Source organism: Bos javanicus, chromosome 1 (assembly GCF_032452875.1).
Source record: "Bos javanicus breed banteng chromosome 1, ARS-OSU_banteng_1.0, whole genome shotgun sequence".
NCBI classification, from domain to species: domain Eukaryota; kingdom Metazoa; phylum Chordata; class Mammalia; order Artiodactyla; family Bovidae; genus Bos; species Bos javanicus.
In genome coordinates this window covers 75,522,306-75,541,780 of record NC_083868.1, presented here as the reverse complement: position 1 = coordinate 75,541,780, position 19,475 = coordinate 75,522,306, and the positions used below count along the sequence as shown (strand labels likewise).

Genomic DNA, 19,475 nt, shown 5'->3' with positions numbered 1-19,475 from the left:
GAACTAGAAGAAGGAAGTTATAAACATGGAGTGGGCAGTTAGAACTACAGACAAATTCAGCATTTGTGGTAATGATGTTGTGATCTCTAGACAAAGGACTAGTGTGGTTTGGGCCTTCTGCTGTGAGCAAGCAGAATTGTCCTAACAGATCCAAAGAGTACAGTGATGAAACATTGAAAAACTTTTAATTTTTATTTCTTTCAACTCAGTCCCCCCACATCTCCTCTGAACATTCATTCTTTGTTTCATTCACAAGGATTTCCGAATTGTGTTTTTTGTTTCTCTATAACTTTTCTTCAAATTATTTCCTCTACTGGTGGGGCCCCTTGGTATCTTTCATTACTCAGTATCTATCCCCTTTCCAACCCCTGTCTTTAATCTATGCTAGATTGTTGCAACATCAGTTGTACATAAAATCTTAATAACTATTGTAGTACTTACATTTGGGTATTACGTTATTTATATGTCTGCCTTTCTTGGATTTTTTGAGATCATAATTTAGTTTATGATCCCTAAACTCAACTAAGGGTCTAGTTAGTAAATTATGAATAAATGAATATGCTCTAAATGGATGTGCTCTAGTTCTTAATTCTCAAAAAGAAAATATTAGGTTTACCACAAGTAGCTTCTAACTTAGAAGGTAATTTCTACTTATAACCAGTGTTCAATAAAAATTTTGACTCATTTTCCATCCATAAATCCAGTTTTGATTTTTTTTATAAGACATAGCACTTTTTCAGTGACATATTATAAGATGCATTTTAAAAGGAAAGAGACTTCCCAAATAAATTTAATGTTAGAAAAAAATGTGCAAGTATTTTCTCTGCATGCATACGCATCTCAAGATTTTAATTGCTTTTTACTTCAGGAAGGTTGTGATGTATAAACATTTTACAAATTCGATCTCAAAAAACCAATGATTTGAGTAATCTGTGTTTAATGTAAAAACAAAACATTAATTTGTTTGGTTTCTCATATAATGCATTTATTAAACATTTCAGTCTCAATAATTTCTTAAGATGTTAACATTTAATGGAGCCTAAAACCCGCTCTATTCATGGGAGTATATTTTGGACTTTTGAACAACTTTAAGAAAAAATTAATGCCACAGTCCTTAGGTTGTGCTTAGAGCAAAGACAAAAAACATCTACTCATTCTTTCCAACTAATAAAATGTCTAATGATGCAGTTTCTACTATGACATTATTTTAAATTTATTATCATCGTGTTAAATATATTTTTGCTTCTGTTACTGAAGCTCAATATATCATCTGTGAACATTAATTTAGATTTTAAATGTTGATTTTTAACTTGGGTTCCAGGAAAATTCCAGAAAAATGAATATCTGCATTTAGCACGTTTTTTCTTGCCCTCAAGTATAAATTTTCAATCTGATATGATTTACCAGGATATCTGTCAGGAAGTACAATTCTTTAAAATCCCTTTTTAGAAATAAAAAATAGCTATTTCTGCATCAAAGAAGGGATTCAGAATTACTGACATTCTGAAGGAGTGTGTGCTTTGATTATTGTTCCCACCTGTTTCTTTTTTATTATAAAGTGGCAACTTATACTACCATTAGAAATATACACTTATATATATGTATATGTATATATATAAAGTTTTGCATTCAAACCTCTTTATCTGTAATTACCTATGACGAAAGAACACAAATCAAATAAAAACTCTATAGAATATATCCTTATTTCAGAAGAATGTGTATATATACACATATATATTTGTAGAACAATCCACTGTTTTGAAGGTGATTTTGATTTATAAAATGCTATTTACAGGTTTATGACAGAGAAGTAACCTCAGCCTTCTTTGATACTAAAATAAGCAGGGGGTTTTTATGCTGGAGTGGGTTTCACCTGGTGCAGATGAAATTGAGCAACATCATGGAAAACCTTCTTGGAGCGTGACCTTAGAGACGAAGCCTTGAAGGTGAAATAATAGATTTTCTATTTCTGGGTTCACGTTGAAAAAAATTAACTGTTGATGTAGTCATGCTTCTCCACCAGGGAATTATTGGTCCCAAATTAGGACTGTCAAACTTTTCAACTCACAGTAAGATACTTCATCCTTAACTTTTGTCTTAATACTCTCATCTCTTGTAGTGGTACCGCAGAACCACTCATCTGCATGGAATACCTATCAAGAGCATTGTCATTTTCTTCAGTAGAACAATTTTTCTAACAGCTATCTAGATTAGAATGAGGCCCATAAAGCATCATTATTTGTGTCAAATTAATGTCTTTTTATTGTGCTAATCCATAATAACTGAAAATGTGCTATGAAATTCATATGCAAAATTCAAAACTCAAACTATTACCATGATCAAGGATAAGTTGACTTGCTGTCCTCCAGTTTCCTGAAGCACAAAATCTCTGAGTTAGCCGAGGGAACTTCAGCACCATTTTGTTTCTATAGCTCAGACTTCTAGCTTAATCATTAGTAAGGTATATTGGCCAGAAAACTACTTTGTGAGATTCTCAAAAGTTTTGTTTTCATTCTTAAGCCCACTGATTTTGAAACATGTTATCAATACAATAAGGACTCAGCACATTTTACCTTATACTTAAATAGTCAATTACAAAGCTTTTGAAAGTCATAATTTTCCTGAGACTATCCCAATGCATTTAAGAAAAAAAAAAAAACAAAAAACAAGTTTAATTATAGGAGAATAAGTAATGGGTGAATTGAGACCCAGAAATTGGACGATGAAAATCAAGATAATTATTTTGCATAAACCTGAAAAGCAAACTATTTAAAATGGCTCATATTTTTGGAGGGAATAGAATAATAATATGTATATATTTGGTAATATTTAAAGAACCTAGATAATGAATACTGAATTCTTCTATTAAAGGCTTTACATACTTAAAAAAATAAGCAGCAGGTAGGCAAAAGTTCACCCTGTGCTCTAAACCATAGCTTTTGTCAGGTTAATCTGTTAAAGAACTTGAGATTTTCAACAATTTATTTTCTGAAACTAAGTATAACTTAACAAAGCCAATCTCCAAATGTTTCACCATGGTGAGCATTTGCTTAAATGATATGGAGAAACACAAAATACAAATTGGGTAGTTAGAACTGTCTCCAGTGCTTTCAGAAAGGGGGAAGCTGTGCATCCAGACGTGAAATGATAAACAGCCATTGTAAATAAAGGGAAGAATTTTGTTGGAGATTCATCTCTCTATCATATTCTCCATAATATCGAACTAGACAAGATATATTCTATCATGAAATCATCAGTGTAATTGAGAACACTTTGTGAAACTGTCAACTGTGTCACTTGTAAGCTTGTGATGTGTGTATATGTGTGGATGTGTGGATGACCAAAAAGCTCAAGTCATTTTATGCTAAATGAGCCTGGGAGCCATTTTGTAGAAGCTTCCTTTTTATTTTTTCAAAAAAAATAATAAGACTTTGTGCTTATAATTTGATTGGTCCTGGAAGTGACAGGTGTGTTTATAATCAAATTGAATCAAGAGTGACAAGGAGAAATAGAACTAGAGTTGTATTTCTTTTTACAAGGGCATTCTTTTCCTAGAAGAATAACATTCTTTTATTTAATTTAAATGTCTTTATTTCTTACTTTTCAAATATTTTGATTAAACAAATATCCCTTGCAGACGTGTGTTCAAAATCCTTGCCGAGATGCATAACTTTTATTCTTTGCAACTGATTACACGAATTCCTTCATTTCATTTTCTGCTCACCTCCTGATAAGAGAAATAGAATACTTGGTGAAGGACACCAACCACTAATGATTGTGTGGAGTGAGGGAAATTACAGTGACTTTGAAAGAATACAGCAACCAATGACAAGGTCATTAAAGTGAGGGCCTAGAGATTCTGCAAAGTGTATATTTTAGGGAGTATTTGGAACAATACATGCTGGACGGAAGAGCTATAGGAGAAGTAACATGCTAAGTCTTCTCATTGATAACATCCATAAATCTGCATATATTTTTTAACATTCTGTTTTGTTTTGTTTTGATTTGGATGTCTCTACACCATTCCTGATTTGTAGGACCAAGAAGATCTATTTTTTCCCCAAGACAATTGTATTCATTTCTTCTCTAACATTTCAGTATTCCTAAATATGCATTTGCCTAGTCTTACAGTTTTTATTACTTTAAGTCACTCACACAAGTTGGAACCATGGCTGTTAATTCAGTATTATTTCTCAATGGCCCTTGAAAATCCAGGGTATAACATTTTCCTTCTGTGTTCTAGGAGACAGACTTATTTTCAATTAGATTTATAAATGAGGCTATCTAGCAACAAACAGTTTACTGGCTTCATAAGATAGTAAGTTAAGAATTTCACAGCCATGCTTCCCAATTCCTTGGTGAAGTTTGGAAAATGCTACATACAAGAAAACTTAGTAAGGTACAAAGGCAAATATTGATACAGCTTGCTTGCACCAACTTCTTAGGATTTATTTCCTTATGTAAAACACCTTTTCTTTCTTTTCTGCTGCAAGAAATGGTATAAAACTCTCTTCTAACACAGCTAGATATTTACCTACACTCTTAAAGGTGTCCACAAAGTAAAAAAACAAAAAAATCAGATCAAATGGTAAAACCACATAAGTTACATATCACTGCCAAGGCATGGAAACAACAAAGAATTTCCTAAAAGTTACTTCAATCTTAAAACAATAAATTTTTTTCTAAGTGACTAAATAAAAAAAAATGAGCTCCTGAATTAATACTTTTGAAAAAAATATGATAATCTTCTAGGAGAATCTGAAACTCTTGTTAGGAAGGAATGAAATCAGGTAATAGCACTAAATTCAACATATGACAATCCTTTACATAAAACAATCTTAAATATTGATTTCAGGAATAAAATTTTAAAATAAAATTTTTCTTGATGTTAAATGATTCCTGGCTATATACCTTATAGGCACTAGAAGAATCTGTACTTCATACATGTTCAATGTTATGGTAAAAAAAAATCCTGGAAACAGACTGCAATTTTGTGTCAATTCCAAATGCCCAAAGAAAATACAAATTCAAAACACACATCACAGCATTATCCAGAGTTTAAGCCATTTAGGATATTACATCAATTTGTAAGTTCAATTCTCCAAAACCCTTTTCTTTAAGGTAATGACTTTATTTCATGTTTATTATATTTATGTCTTCATTACAATTAGTCCTCTATTAATAACAACACAGTTTATTTTAATGCTTGTGGAGTCTTGATTATTTTTTCCTCTGCTTTTAGGTGTGCTAATCTTTGTGCATGTGCATTTTCTACCACATTGCAACAGGCAAGCTTTGGTTCAATTTTCTTGTCCTACACAAAGGAAGATTTTGAGTGCAGAATCTTTGCCACTAGGTCCTGGGTTGCCATTTTATTTTCCTCTCCTTGGGTGGATTTATTGGAAGGAAATGGGTAAAGGGCAGGGGGAGAAAGGGAAGGGATGAGAGAGGGACGAAGGGAAGAGTTCTCAGCTATGTTGAATCTTGATTCACAACTTTGCCTCCATTCATGGTCGGTGTTCCAGAACTTTTCCTTGAACGCCCTTGTTTTTCTCCAATTTCATGTAGTGATGGCTCTCTGTACATACACACTGGAAGGCAAAAATCACATTAATTATTCACAACAATAGTGGACACCAAATTCAGCCTCAATAAACATCTCAGATTTGATTTTATTTAGTGTTCACTCTCATCACTAGCTCTTTTTCTTCCATGAAAACGAGTCTTAACTTAAAATATTTAATGGATACACAATTTTCTTCTAGTTCTATCAGTCACACCCTTTTAAGTCTCCCAGAGCTGCAGACATATAAGTGGTTTCTGTTTCCTTATAGATAAGGCTTAATAAGTTTTTGCTGTCTACTAACCTATGTAACAGGATTTTTATCTAGAGTTAGAGGAGACATCAGGAGTATAACATTTAAAGGGAGGAAAGAGATACCTTGTTTTTCAGACTTTAGTCTGTAATCTAGTTCTGGTAGGGAAAAAAAAAACCTCTTATTTACATGATCTTTTAATCTTTACCTTACTACAAGAAATATGATACTGTTGTATCAATTGAAATTTTAGTGCCAAGTTTCAGGGTATCCTATATAAGAAATGATAATAGGAGACAGAGCAGAGAAGAAAAAAACAACACAGTTTTTCCAATTTCTTCATATTTCCCTCACCTAAGGTAATGAACAGTCTGTGGCTTCTTAGTTATTCATCAATAGGAAATATGATTATGCAACCTTGAGATTTCAGTTTGCATCTATATAAACAGTTCTTTTTATCGTCTATTGTTTTGTCTGGCTCTAAAGCTCAGTCATCTGTGAATTATCGCAGATCTTGCTAGATTACTGCATAGAAAGAACAATGTTTTTCAATTCACAGTTACTCTTGTAAGATAGTATCTATCAGCATATTGAGTACATTAAAACAGATTCATTTTACTGTTGTGAGACAAATGTGACTGTATATGAGCATATGAAATATTTACTTAAATATCAAGAGATAGTTTCATCCTTGACTTGAACAACAATTGCATACCCCTATCTGTTGAATCGGAGAAGGCAATGGCACCCCACTCCAGTACTCTTGCCTGGAAAATCCCATGGACAGAGGAACCTGGTAGGCTGCAGTCCATGGGGTTGCTGAGAGTCGGACATGACTGAGCAACTTCACTTTCACTTTTCACTTTCATGTATTGGAGAAGGAAATGGCAACCCACTCCAGTGTTCTTGCCTGGAGAATCCCAGGGATGGGGGAGCCTGGTGGGCTGCTGTCTATGGGATCACACAGAGTCGGACACGACTGAAGTGACTTAGCATAGCATCTGTTGAATAATCACTACAATACCTTGGCCATCTGAATGTTATTTCCAATCAAATTGCTTCTTCCTATAGGGTTTGCCCTGGGACTAGAAACCTGAGCATGGCCATGAATAAATAGATGTTGTATGGTGGTTAAGAGCACCCATTTGGGAGACACACTGTCTGGTCCACTTCCACACTTAGCCACTTTCTAGCTCTGTCCAATCGGACACCTAGTAAGCATCTAAAGATGTATAAGAAAAATGAAGAAGCTGATCTCTTCATGAAAATTCTGAATAAAAGATTTCAGAGAACACAGTGATAAACTGTTTCTACTGAAGATACATTCTAAATCCAAAACTAAATTAAGAGAGTTAAGAGACAAGGAAGTTTCTCCTCAGACTAGTTCAATGATGAGGAGATAGGTTTCTTGCAACATCTCAGTAGGAGGGCTTCTTAAATGTTCATGTGCATTTGAATCACATAGGGGTATTATTAAAATGCAAATTCTGATTCAGAAGATCTATAATGGGCTTAGATTCTGCATTTTTAGTAAGTGCCCAGGTGATGCTGATGCTAGCAAAATCTGAACCACACTGAGGTTAGTATAAAATATATATAAAAGCATGTTGATTCAGTATATCATACACAAGTATTATATAGATTTTAAAATGAGATTTTAAAATATTTTAGTTACTGTACTGAATGACCCCTCCAATATCCTCAAAGGACTAACTACCTTTGGCCTCACTAGCAAAGTGTACAGAGGAAATTAGTTTAGAAAGAATAGATCCTGTAATTTTCAGATAGTACCAGTAGGTAATTCAAGAGTCTGTTTCTTTTACAAAAGGCAGAAGATCCTTGTGTAAGATTCTATTGAAATCTTGAAATTCTTCAAGCCTAATGTCTCTTACATATATTTCTGTTATAGGGAAAGTGTCAAAATCCCCCAAACTAAATAATATGTTTATGTGTGCAAAATATATAACCATGTGTTTATAACTGGTTAGTGCACATTGGAATCCAGAAGATGTAATGAAGTGATTGGACTGGAAAGCAATTTATATGATGCCATAAGGCAGTTTTTCCCTACTCTGTCACCTAATCAGCTGTGAAAATCCCCAAACCTGACCTGGGGCTTCCCAGGTGGTGGAAGTGGTAAAGTATCCACCTACTAATGCTTCCCTGGTGGCTCAGATGGTAAAGAATCCTCCTGTAATGCACGAGACATGGGTTTGATCCCTGGGTTGGGAAGATCCCCTGGAGGAAGGCATGACCACCCACTCCAGTATTCTTGCCTAGAGAATTCCCATGGACAGAGGAGCCCAGTGGGGTATGGTCCATAGGGTCACAAAGAGTGGAATACAACGGAGTGACTAAGCACACAGCACAGCTAATGCAGGAGACGCAATTGATCCCTGGGTCAGAAAGATCCTGGAGAAGGAAATGGGAATCCACTCCAGTATTTCCTGCCCAGAAAATTCCATGGACAGAGGAGCCTGGCGCCCTACAGTCCATGTGGTCACAAAGACTATGGACTGCTAAATCAGTCTCAAAGAATGAAAACATCTAATAAATTATAAACAATAGATTTTCGGCATGCAAATTTCTAAACTTCAGTTTAGAGACACAAAGAATATTACTCTTAATTTCCATTAAATAATATATTTTATAATTTTTGTGCTTGAATTTCTTAGTGTTGTAATTTCTTTTTAAAGTTTCCTTCTGTCATAGACTCTACCCAAGACATTTGTTTTTAACTTTTATCTTTTTTTGCTATTTCCCACTTACATATAAAATACCTAAGTTGTGACAACACAAAAGGTTGCCATTATAATTATCATTGCAGATAACTTTACTAATAATGTAATCCTGCTGGCCATCCAAGTAACAAGTCCCCAGAGTTTTCCAAGTTGGCATCTAAACTTTTTCAATTTCTAAAACAGTAAAAGTCACCAGTGTCATAGCAAAGTGTGCAACTTTCTCTTTTTTAAGGACAATTCAATCACAAATTTTCCTTTTTTTCCATTAAATGAAGTAGTAAAATTCCAGGTTTGAAAAAAACTGTTCAAACTAGCTGGAAAATTAAGAGTAATAAAACAAATAGATTTCAGTTAATTTCTTGGGCTTCAATTTTCATTGTTACTTTCAGGCTCTCAGATTCCAATCAAGGGGTATAAATCTCAATCAAATTTTAGAATTAAAAGGTAATTAAATGAATATGATCTAATTAGAAAGCCAAGAAAGAAACAAAACACTTCTCCTCCCAATATAACTTTCTTTGATAGTTGTATCAACACTCCATAACTGTGCTATTCTGTCTGAAAGGTACATAATAAAATGATGACACAGAATACAAGAAGAAAACAAAGCATAACTGTACTATAAAGTGCATTATGTGTCCAAAATATAAACCAAAATTACTGTAATGTATACAATAATCACAATGATAATCTCTAAAATTTGCATGCCAAAAATACATTGTATATATTTTTTTAGATTTTTTTTAATACTTTCAGACTGATTTACCAGTCCATATTCAGGTGATGAAATTCCAGTAGGGCTATTTAAAATCCTAAAAGATGATGCTATCAAATATGCAAATTTGGAGAGACCAGCAGTGGCCACAAGACTGGAAAAGGTCAATCCTCATCCCAATTCCCAAGAAAGGCAATACTAAAGAATGTTCAAACCACCAGACAATTACATTCATCTTCCATGCTAGTATGGTTATGCTCAAAATCCTCCAAGCTAGGCTTCAGGATTACATGAAGAGAACTTCCAGATGTTCACGCTGGGTTTAGAAAAGGCAGAGGAACCAGGGATCAAATTGCCAACATTTGTTGGATCACAGAGAAAGCAAGGGAATTCCAGAAAAACATCTACTTCTGTTTCATTGACTACACAAAAGCCTTTGACTGTGTGGATCATAACAAACTGTGGAAAACTCTTATAAAAGATGGGAATACCAGACCATCTTACTTGTCTCCTGAGAAACCTGTATGTGGGTCAAGAAGCAACAGTTAGAACCCTGTACGGAACAACTGACTGGTTCAGGATTGAGAAAGGAGTACAATAGGCTGTTTATTGTCACCCTGTTTATTTAACTTATATGCAGAGCACATCATGCCAAATGCTGGCTGGGTGAGTTAAAAGCTGGAACCTAGATTGCTGGGAGAAATATCAACACCTCAGATATACAGATGATAACCACTCTAAAGGCAGAAAGCAAAGAGAAACTAAAGAGCCTCTTAATGAGGGTGAAGGAAGAGAGTGAAAAAGCCAGTTTAAAACTCAATATTAAGAAAAAACTAAGATCTCGGCATCCAATCCCATCACTTTATGGCAAATAGAAGGAAAAAAGGTGGAAGCAGTGACAGATTTCCTCTTCCTGGGATCTAAAATCACTGCAGATGGTGACTGTAGCCATGGTATTAGAACATAATTGCTTCTTGGCAGGAAAGCTATGACAAACCTAGACAGTGTGTTAAAAAGCAAAGACATCACTTTGCTGACAAATGTCCACATAGTCAAGGCTATAGTCTTTCCAGTAGTCATGTGCAAATGTGCGAGCTGGACAGTAAAGAAAGCAGAGTGCTGAAGAACTAATGCTTTCAAACTTTGGTACTGGAGAAGACTCTTGAAAGTCCCTCGGAAAGCAGGGAGATCAAACCAGTCAGTCTTAAAGGATATCAACCCTGACTGATGCTGAAGTTAAAGCTCCAATACTTTGGGCCGCCTGATGTGAAGAGCTGATTCAGTGGGAAAGACCCTGATGTGGGAAAGATTGAAGGCAGAAGGAGGCGAGGGTGACAATGATGAGATAGTTGGATGGCATCACCAATTCAATGGATGTGAATTTGGGCAAACTCTGGGAGATGGTGAGGGACAAGGAAGCCTGGTGTGCTGCAGTCCATGATGCAGAGTCAGACACAACTTGGGGACTGAACAACAAGAAGTCAGTCTTACTCTTTGCAACCACATAGACTGTAGCCCACCGGGCTCCTCTGTTCACGGAATTAATCCCTTCAATAAACCTATTATTTCAGAGTCTTCAAAGCCATTTATTTATTTTCATAGTCAAAGTGTCTTTAAATGAATTGTAACAACAGACAGAATTTTACATTTAACCCTAACTGGGATTAACTGACTTCTCAGTCTGAATGATCACAGAGGGATGAGATTCTCGTATAGAACCCAAGCTGGCATTTGATTGTGAAGATTTTCCTGGATCTTGCTGGAAAGTACCAAAACCTGCCCAGGTGGAAATTCAAAGCCATTTTAAATTGACCAACTAAATATAATAACCAGGTGAATAAAGTAGGTGAGAAATTCCTATCCTCATTTTTTAAATATGAAAGAAACTAAGTGACTTCCCTAAAATCAGATGGTGAATAGTAGCAGAGCCAAATGGAAGTGTAGGATTTCAAAGTCCTAATCAAAATTTCTTAATAAAAGCACAAAAACAATTCATCAAATAAGTGACGCAAGTAATTGTCTTATACCAGACAATTTTAAAGTTATTTCCATACATTAATCTAGATCCAAGCTGGCCTCATTTCTACTAAATATCCCTAATGTCATCAAAAAATGGAAATGAAAACAAATTCAGGATGCCTATTTAAAAAAAAATAGGTAATGAGTGCTGGCAAGTAGGTGGAGGAACTGGAACCACTGTACACTGATGGAAGGAATTTAAAATGGACAGCCACTGTGAAAAACTATACAATGATTTGCTCAAAAAATCAAGCATAGAATTACCATATGATCCAGATATGTCACTTCTGGATATACACCCAAGAGAAATAAAAGCAAGGGTGTGAATAGTATTTACACAGCCATGTTCATAAAAGCATTACTTGCAATAGTGAAAAGGTACGAGCACCTTTGGTTGGTTGAACCAATGAACAGATACACAAAATGTGGTATCTGCATACAATAAAATATCGTCCAACTTAAAAAGGAAGCAAATCCTAACACAAGCGTGGATGAACCTTGAGGACCTAAAGACAAAATGAAATAATAAGCCACAGGGGAAGCCTAAGCTAGGCATGAAAGGAAACATATTTTATGATTTTACTTATGTGGGATATCTAGAGTAGTCAGATTAATAAAGCCAGAACATAGAATGGTGGTTTCCAGGGGCTAAGGGAAGGAAGTATGCGAGAAATACTTAATGGGTACAGTGTTTCAGTTAGGGAAGAAGAAAAAATTTTAGGGATGGATGGTAGTGATGGCTGCAAAACACAGAAATGTACTCAATGGCACTGAAATGTACTCTTAAATTGGTTAAAATGGCAAATTTCATGTTGTGCGTATTTACACAACATACTTAAGAATTACACATAATTTCCAAAACTCACACACAGAAACAAACACCTTACATGTAAGCTGTAAACAAAGAAGTGACTATTAAAACCAGAGATGTCCTATTTGCATGGGAAGAACCAACAATTCCCCAATAGTCAACAGTATCAGTCTTAGAACTGTGCTAAGAAAAAGAGAATTGAGATACACTAAGGATTGATGCTTTTGAAGTGTGGTGTTGGAAGACTCTTGAGAGTCCCTTGGACTGCAAGGAGATCCAACCAGTTCATTCTGAAGGAGATCAGCCCTGGGATTTCTTTGGAAGGAATGATGCTAAAGCTGAAACTCCAGTACTTTGGCCACCTCATGCAAAGAGTTGACTCATTGGAAAAGACTCTGATGCTGGGAGGGATTGGGGGCAGGAGGAGAAGGGGACGACAGAGGATGAGATGGCTGGATGGCATCACTGACTCAATGGACGTGATTCTGGGTGAACTCTGGGAGTTGGTGATGGACAGGGAGGCCTGGCATGCTGCGATTCATGGGGTTTCAAAGAGTCGGACGTGACTGAGTGACTGAACTGAACTGAACTGAACTGAAGGATACAGGGCTGGTGAGAGGATAGGGAAATCTGATGAAAACATCCTAGGCCTTCGCTATCTAATACAGTATCCATTTTGCCTATGTGGTCACTGATCACTAAAAATGTGGCTCGTCCTAATTCAGAAGTGCAAGAGAGATAAAATAAACAGTGAATTTTAAAGACCACAGTAAAAATTAAATCTCAGTGGTAATGCTTTATATTACTTACATATTGAAGTGATAATATTTGAATATACTATATTGAGTATATTATTAAAATCCATTTCATGTTTATTTTTTATTTTTAAAATATGACTACCAGAAAATTTTAAATTACATATTTAGCTCATATTATATTTCTATTACACAATGCTCTCTTAGAAGAGTTTGCTCTTCTCTGAAAAAGAAGTGTCTTAATTAATGTCAAGAGCTTCCCAGGTGGCTCAGAGGTAAATAATCCACCTGCCAATGTAGGGGATGTGGGGTTTGATTCCTGGGTTGGGAAGATCCCCTGGAGTAGGAAATGGCAACCCACTCCAGTATTCTTGCCTGGGAAATCCCATAGACAGAGGAGCCTGGCAGACTACAGTCCATATGCTTGCAAAGAGTTGGGCATGACTTAGTACACATGCAGGATTAATCTCAAAGCTACCAATTACTATATGATGGGGAGGGGAACTGAGAAAACTTCCTGACCTGATTGACCTGACCTCCATATGCACACTTAGAAGAGACAGCGTATATTGGATTTCTTTGATGGAATGACCTGGTTCACAAAGCATTTACTGACCCTTTTAATTTGGCTTAACTAATATTGCATCATTTGGATTCTATTACATTATTTTCTTTTTTCCTCTCCTCAAATTCCAATTACTCTTTTGCTGACTGATATCCAAAGAGGAATTTGTTTCAGTATTAATTTGTTCATTTATTCTATGAGCAGAAACAAACTGCTTCGTACCAGGTGCTCTGTGGCAACTGCAAGAAATGATCTAATTCCTGTCTTCAAGGAGTTCAAGGCTAAGAAAGAGAGCATAGACATGCACACAGATCACAGAGAGGAAAGGGCCATAGCAGAGCTGAATGGGAATGAGTATATAAAATAGCTCTTTAATGTTGATTTAGTCTTGAAGGAGGCAAAGGGTTTAGCGAAGTAGATGGGCTAATAAATAAGAATGAAGGGATGGGACTGCCAGTGGTTAAGAATCTGCCTGCCAATTCAGGGTACACGAGTTCGATCCCTGGTCTGGAAAGATTCCACATGCCACAGGGCAACTAAGCCAGTGCACGACAACTATGGAACCAGTGCCTTAGAGCCCGTGCTCCACAAGAGAAAGCACCACCATGAGAAGCCTGCTCGCCGCAGCTGGAGAGTAGCCCCCACTCACCGCACTAGAGAAAGCCTGCGCACAGCCACGAAGGCCCAGTGCATCCAAAGATAAAAAAAAAGAATGAAGGGATGAAGTGCAGGTTGTCTAAGAGGAACAGTGACTGTTGAAGCATCAGGTAAAACTGAGGTAGTGAGGGATGAGAGTGACCAAGCCAACTTGAGTCAGACCTTCTGAAGTCCAGGAGAGAGGATTTAAACCTGGATTGTGGTATATATCAGCCTTAATTTGATAGTGAACAAACAGCTAATAATATGCCTATCAAGTTGAGTGCATAGGGAAAAATCTATTCAATCTCCTTATCTATAAAAATGTCCAACTATGCTTACATGACATGAATACAGCCAGGCAGGATAGTTAAGAAGAATCAGTCAAATTGAATCTTACTGCATAGATTCCATAAGAAATGGCTGGCAACATTTCAAACTTTTATGAGTTGTTCTGATGCCTTGCAAACACCATCTTAATTTCTTAGGAACAAACCTAGCTGAGGCACTATTACATATGAGACCAGCTGTGTATCTAATGTATATAGTTGGCTCTCTGTATCCATGGATTCTACATCCTCAGAAGGATTGGAAAATACTCAATTAGAAATTCCAGAAAGTTCCAAAAAACAAAACTTGAATTTGTCCTGATCTAGCAACCATTTACACAGTGTTTACATTGTATTAGGTACTATAAATGATCTAGAGATGATTTAAAGTATCCAGGAGTATATATGTAGTTGCTGCTGCTAAGTCGCTTCACTCGTGTCCGACTCTGTGCAACCCCATAGACGGCCTCCTACCAGGCTCCCCCGTCCCTGGGATTCTCCAGGCAAGAACACTGGAGTGGGTTGCCATTTCCTTCTCCAATGCATGAAAGTGAAAAGTCAAAGTGAAGTCGCTCAGTCGTGCCTGACTCTTAGCGACGCCATGGACTGCAGCCTACCAGGCTCCTCTGTCCATGGGATTTTCCAGGCAAGAGTACTGGAGTGGGGTGCCATTGTCTCCTCCGATGTGTGTAGTATATATATGCAAATACTATGCTATTTCACAGAAGGGACTTGAAGATCTACAGATTTCAGTATCAGCAGGATTCCTGGAATGAGCTGCAAATACTGAGTGATGACTATACTTGACATCTAACATATTTTAAGTTCCATAATTTTAACTGTAATTGAAAGTTAAAATTACAAATTTTAACTGTAATTTAGTTGCTAAGCCATATTCAATTGGTTAAGCTAACTAACATACTGACAAGGGCTATGCTTTTGTTTTGTGGGAAGCTTAAGAAGAATAAACAGTAAGTGATAAATCAAGAATTACTAGTTCTACATATGAGAATCCTATATATTTGACTGTACACTAAAAATTAATCACAATTTTTTATAGCTATTGGTATTAGAATTTTAAGTTCTGGTATTAATTTTTCAATTATCTATTACTAAGCAATTGTGAAAAATCTTTAAGAAACATTTCTAGGGAACCATCTAGAAGCTGATCTTCAAGAGTTACATAAATTCTACAGCTCCTAAACTGTGCTTCTCAAATTCTCCTGTCCCATGTAAATCAAGTTTTTTCATCCCAATAATTGATTCCTGATTTTAATTTGCAGTAGTTCAAAGGATTTTCCATCACTTTCTATTACAACAAGATATTATTTCATTAGAAAACATATTTATTAGTGTAGGGCTTAGAATTTTTAAAAATCTATCTGGCCTTGAATATTTTCTTCCACAGTCCTCTGCTTTATATATTCTATCCACTACAGCTATAACAGCAAAGCTTGATATTCTAGTTATTTTGATAAGGAGTAATTTCTAAATTGAGAATAAAGTGAATAAAACAAAAAATCTAACTTACTATCTTTCTTGTTTTCCCAGCTCCCCAAATCTGTTTCACAGAAACTCAGACTCAGTGCTACCTTAAGATTTAACAACTGGAAACAAATTCTCTATGGGAAACTTGGGATGTTACTGTCTAATCATGTATCATTCAGAATCCTATGGGCTTCATTTGTGATACAGGCTTTATTTTTAGTGGGCATGATTTAATGGCCACCTGTTGTTACAGAACTGATTTTTTTGGTGTTACTTCCCAATTTAACTTCATACTATTTTTACAAGTTTCAATATCCAAATTTCAAGAATGCTTAGTATCCTAATATAATACCTGGCTGATTAACAACATTACTTCTCCGTCACATGGCTCTTCTAGGTTGTCTTGATCATATTTCTTGCTCTTTTTCTAGTGTGATAAAATACAATTGCTCTTTTTTCACCCCACATAATGTTTTTGAGATAAGTATTATGGTTCCTCTAACACATGTGATATCATAATGTCGTTGCTTTTGTTTTAGTTGCTAAGCCATATTCAATTCTTTGTGACCCCATGCACTGTAGCCTACCAGGCTCTTCTGTCCACGGAATTTCCCAGGCAAGAATACTAGAGTGGGTTGCTATTTCCTTCTCCAGGGGATCTTCCTGACCCAGGGATTGAACCTACATTTCCTGCATTGGCAGGCAGATTTACTGCTGAGCCACCAGGGAAGCCCTAGTTCTGGATAAATGGTAAAAGGAGATAATGCTTTGAAAAGGGAAGTATTTCTGTATGGCTCTTTAGAACTCTTTCTTCAAATCAGCTTTCTGTTTTTCCTCTTTTCTCATATATGTTTAAATTTCTTCTTCTTCTTTCCCTTCTCCCTCCCCAACCCTTGCTCTTCCTCCTTCTCTTCTTCTGAATGTTTCGTTTTACTCATGTTTTGACTTTTCTTGATTTATAGCACATCGAAGCAGAGGGGTTTATCCCAGGTTTCAGAATAGAAATGAGGCAGAGATTTCATGAGCGAATACTCTTCCTTATTTGCAGACACAGGGACAAGTGAGGGTTTCTAATAACATAACTCACGTTACATATTGTTTTAAGACATGGCATCCATTAGGAACCCTTAGTTCACCCCTTCATTGTAAAGAGGACACATTTGCATGATTGACACTCATAACTAAGTGACTTGGTGTAGGGAAGGCTATCATTCTCACAGCTTCCTGAGAGATCGTGCCCGTACTTCTATAGAAAGTCCTGCAGTCCTGTTATCAATTAAAATTCTACACTTGGTCATAACAAGACCATAAGCTACCAACCTTATGGTAACATATGGTATTTGTTCTATTTAAATTTTGCTTTATTTTTAAATGCAAGATTGTGCCATTAGAAAAGAAAAAGACGAAACATATATCACTTCATCTTCTCTTTGTAGGTTTAGGTACCGGTCTTTCCAGGATTGACTTTCCACTTAGTATTTTTCTATTATATTCTTTCACTTGTACCTCTGCTGTAAATGCAGTTATCAGAACCAGCAGGTGTCTCTTGCCATTATAATAGCTCAGATTCCCTGTTTGAAACATTTAATATTCAATAGTTGGTTTTATTTTAGTTATCATACATTTCTCTTGAAAAACAAACTAAAATAATGTCTTTCTTAAAAGTTAAATCCCAGGGGTTGCTATTATTTATAAATCAAACTATAATAAGCCAGGTTCCAGGTACAATCCAAGGGGTATTCCTCTAAGAAACTGCTGTCTTCTTAACCATTTGCTGTTTTAGTCAGTAAGTCATGTCTGACTCTTTGTGACCATAGGGACTATAGCCCACCAGGCTCTTCTTGCCCATGGGATTTCCCAGGCAAGAAGGGATCTTCCTGACCCAGGGGTAGAACCTGCATCTCCTGTGTCTTCTGTATTGGCAGGGGGATTCTTTACTGCTGAGTCTAAGCTAATATTAATTGAGCACTTACTTGGTATCTGCACTTTATATACAGTAAGATTATTTTAAATGACCTTAACAGACAGTTTAATCGATCCCTTTCTCAGTTAAGGAAACTGAAGAGCAGAAAGGGTAGTTTGTTTAAGGTCATTCAAGGACATAAACAGAATCATGTGTGATTAGCTCCAGAGTTCCTGCTCTAAGCTTATAGTCAAACAGCTTAATGAGTTTGGAGAAAAAACTTAGTTGCTTGGTCTCAGTCAAAATCTTGATCCTAGGGACTTCTCTGGTGGTCCAATGGCTAAGAATCTGGGCTTCCAGTGTAGGGGGCTGGGGTTCGATCCCTGGTCAGGGAACTAGATCCTGCATGTTACTTAAAAGTCCCACATGCCACAACTAAAGATCCCACATGCCACAATAAGATCCAGTGTAGCCAAATAAATAAATATTAAAAAAAAAATCTTGACCCCAAACCTCATGGGGGTGCTGAGTACTTTGTGGAATCCTCCTCCATTTCTCTAGCCAATTCCCTCTACCCGTCTTCCTAAGTGACTATTCCATATCTCTCCTTCCTCCTCAAACTCTGAAAACTGCCTCATACCCTCCTTAGACTGAGGAAATAGGCTTGCTTTCTTTCCTTTTCTTTTCTCTTTTTCTCCTTCTCCATTTCTCTCTCCCTCTTTCCTTCCCTTTTGTCAGTAACCACACTCTGAATTCACTTGAAAAATAAATACAGAAGAGAAAGCGTTCATATTTCCACCACAAAAGTTATAACAACCTGCACACATCTGCTTGTGCATATCCTGGCTTCCTGCTTGTTAAAAGTGCTTGAACTCTTCCTGTTTCTATTTAAATCCAGTCCTAACTTTGCCACTTGTGTACTTGATCCCATCCCCTCTGGTCAGTGTTACTCAGTGACCCTCTCTCCTATAAGACCTATTTCCCCTTCTCCCCCATCAGTCTATAAATATGCTAAACAGCTTTAAACAAACAAACCCCAACACATAGCCACCATGTTTCTCTCCACCTTGTACTCCATTTCTCTATTTTCCTTTTATAACAAGACTCCTCAGAAGAGTCATTTAATATTACTTTCTTCTTTCCTTTAACTCTTGTTATAACTTCTATCAACTCCAATTAGACATTCCCACAGCTCCTCTGAAATCAATCCTGTCAAGTCACTATTGAATGTATGGTCAGTCCTCATTCAACAGCTTGCTGGCTGCTCTACCAGTATTTGGTAGAGATAACAACTCTAATCTTGACTTCCCTGGTGGCTCAGTTTTGCCACTTTCTAGTTATATGGACCCGGAGAAGGAAACAGCACCCCACTCCAGTACTCTTGCCTGGAAACTCCCATGGACGGAAGAACCAGGTAGGCTGCAGTCCATGGGGTCGCTAAGGGTCTTTCACAACTGAGTGACTTCACTTTCACTTTTATGCACTGGAGAAGGAAATGGCAACCCACTCCAGTGTTCTTGCCTGGAGAATCCCAAGGACGGGGGAGCCTGGTGGGCTGCCATCTATGGGGTTGCACAGAGTTGGACATGACTGAAGTGACTTAGCAGCAGCAGCAACAGCTATATGGACCTGGGTGAGCTATGTAATCGCTCTTAAACTCAGTTTCCTTGTGTTTAAAATTGGGATAATATTCTTAA

General features: G+C 36.6%; 1 protein-coding gene across 4 annotated transcripts in view; it reads right to left on the bottom strand.

Annotated features, from left to right (window-relative positions):
• Positions 1-4,131: 4,131 nt before the first annotated feature.
• The window catches only part of FGF12 (fibroblast growth factor 12), a 613,285-nt gene continuing 597,941 nt past the window's right edge, over positions 4,132-19,475 (bottom strand). For all 4 annotated transcript variants that reach the window (XM_061412889.1, XM_061412878.1, XM_061412869.1 and 1 more), the window contains one exon: positions 4,132-5,591. In XM_061412889.1, the coding sequence (XP_061268873.1) occupies positions 5,473-5,591 (119 nt within the window). In that variant the 3' untranslated portion in view covers positions 4,132-5,472. The remainder of the gene's footprint in view (positions 5,592-19,475) is intronic.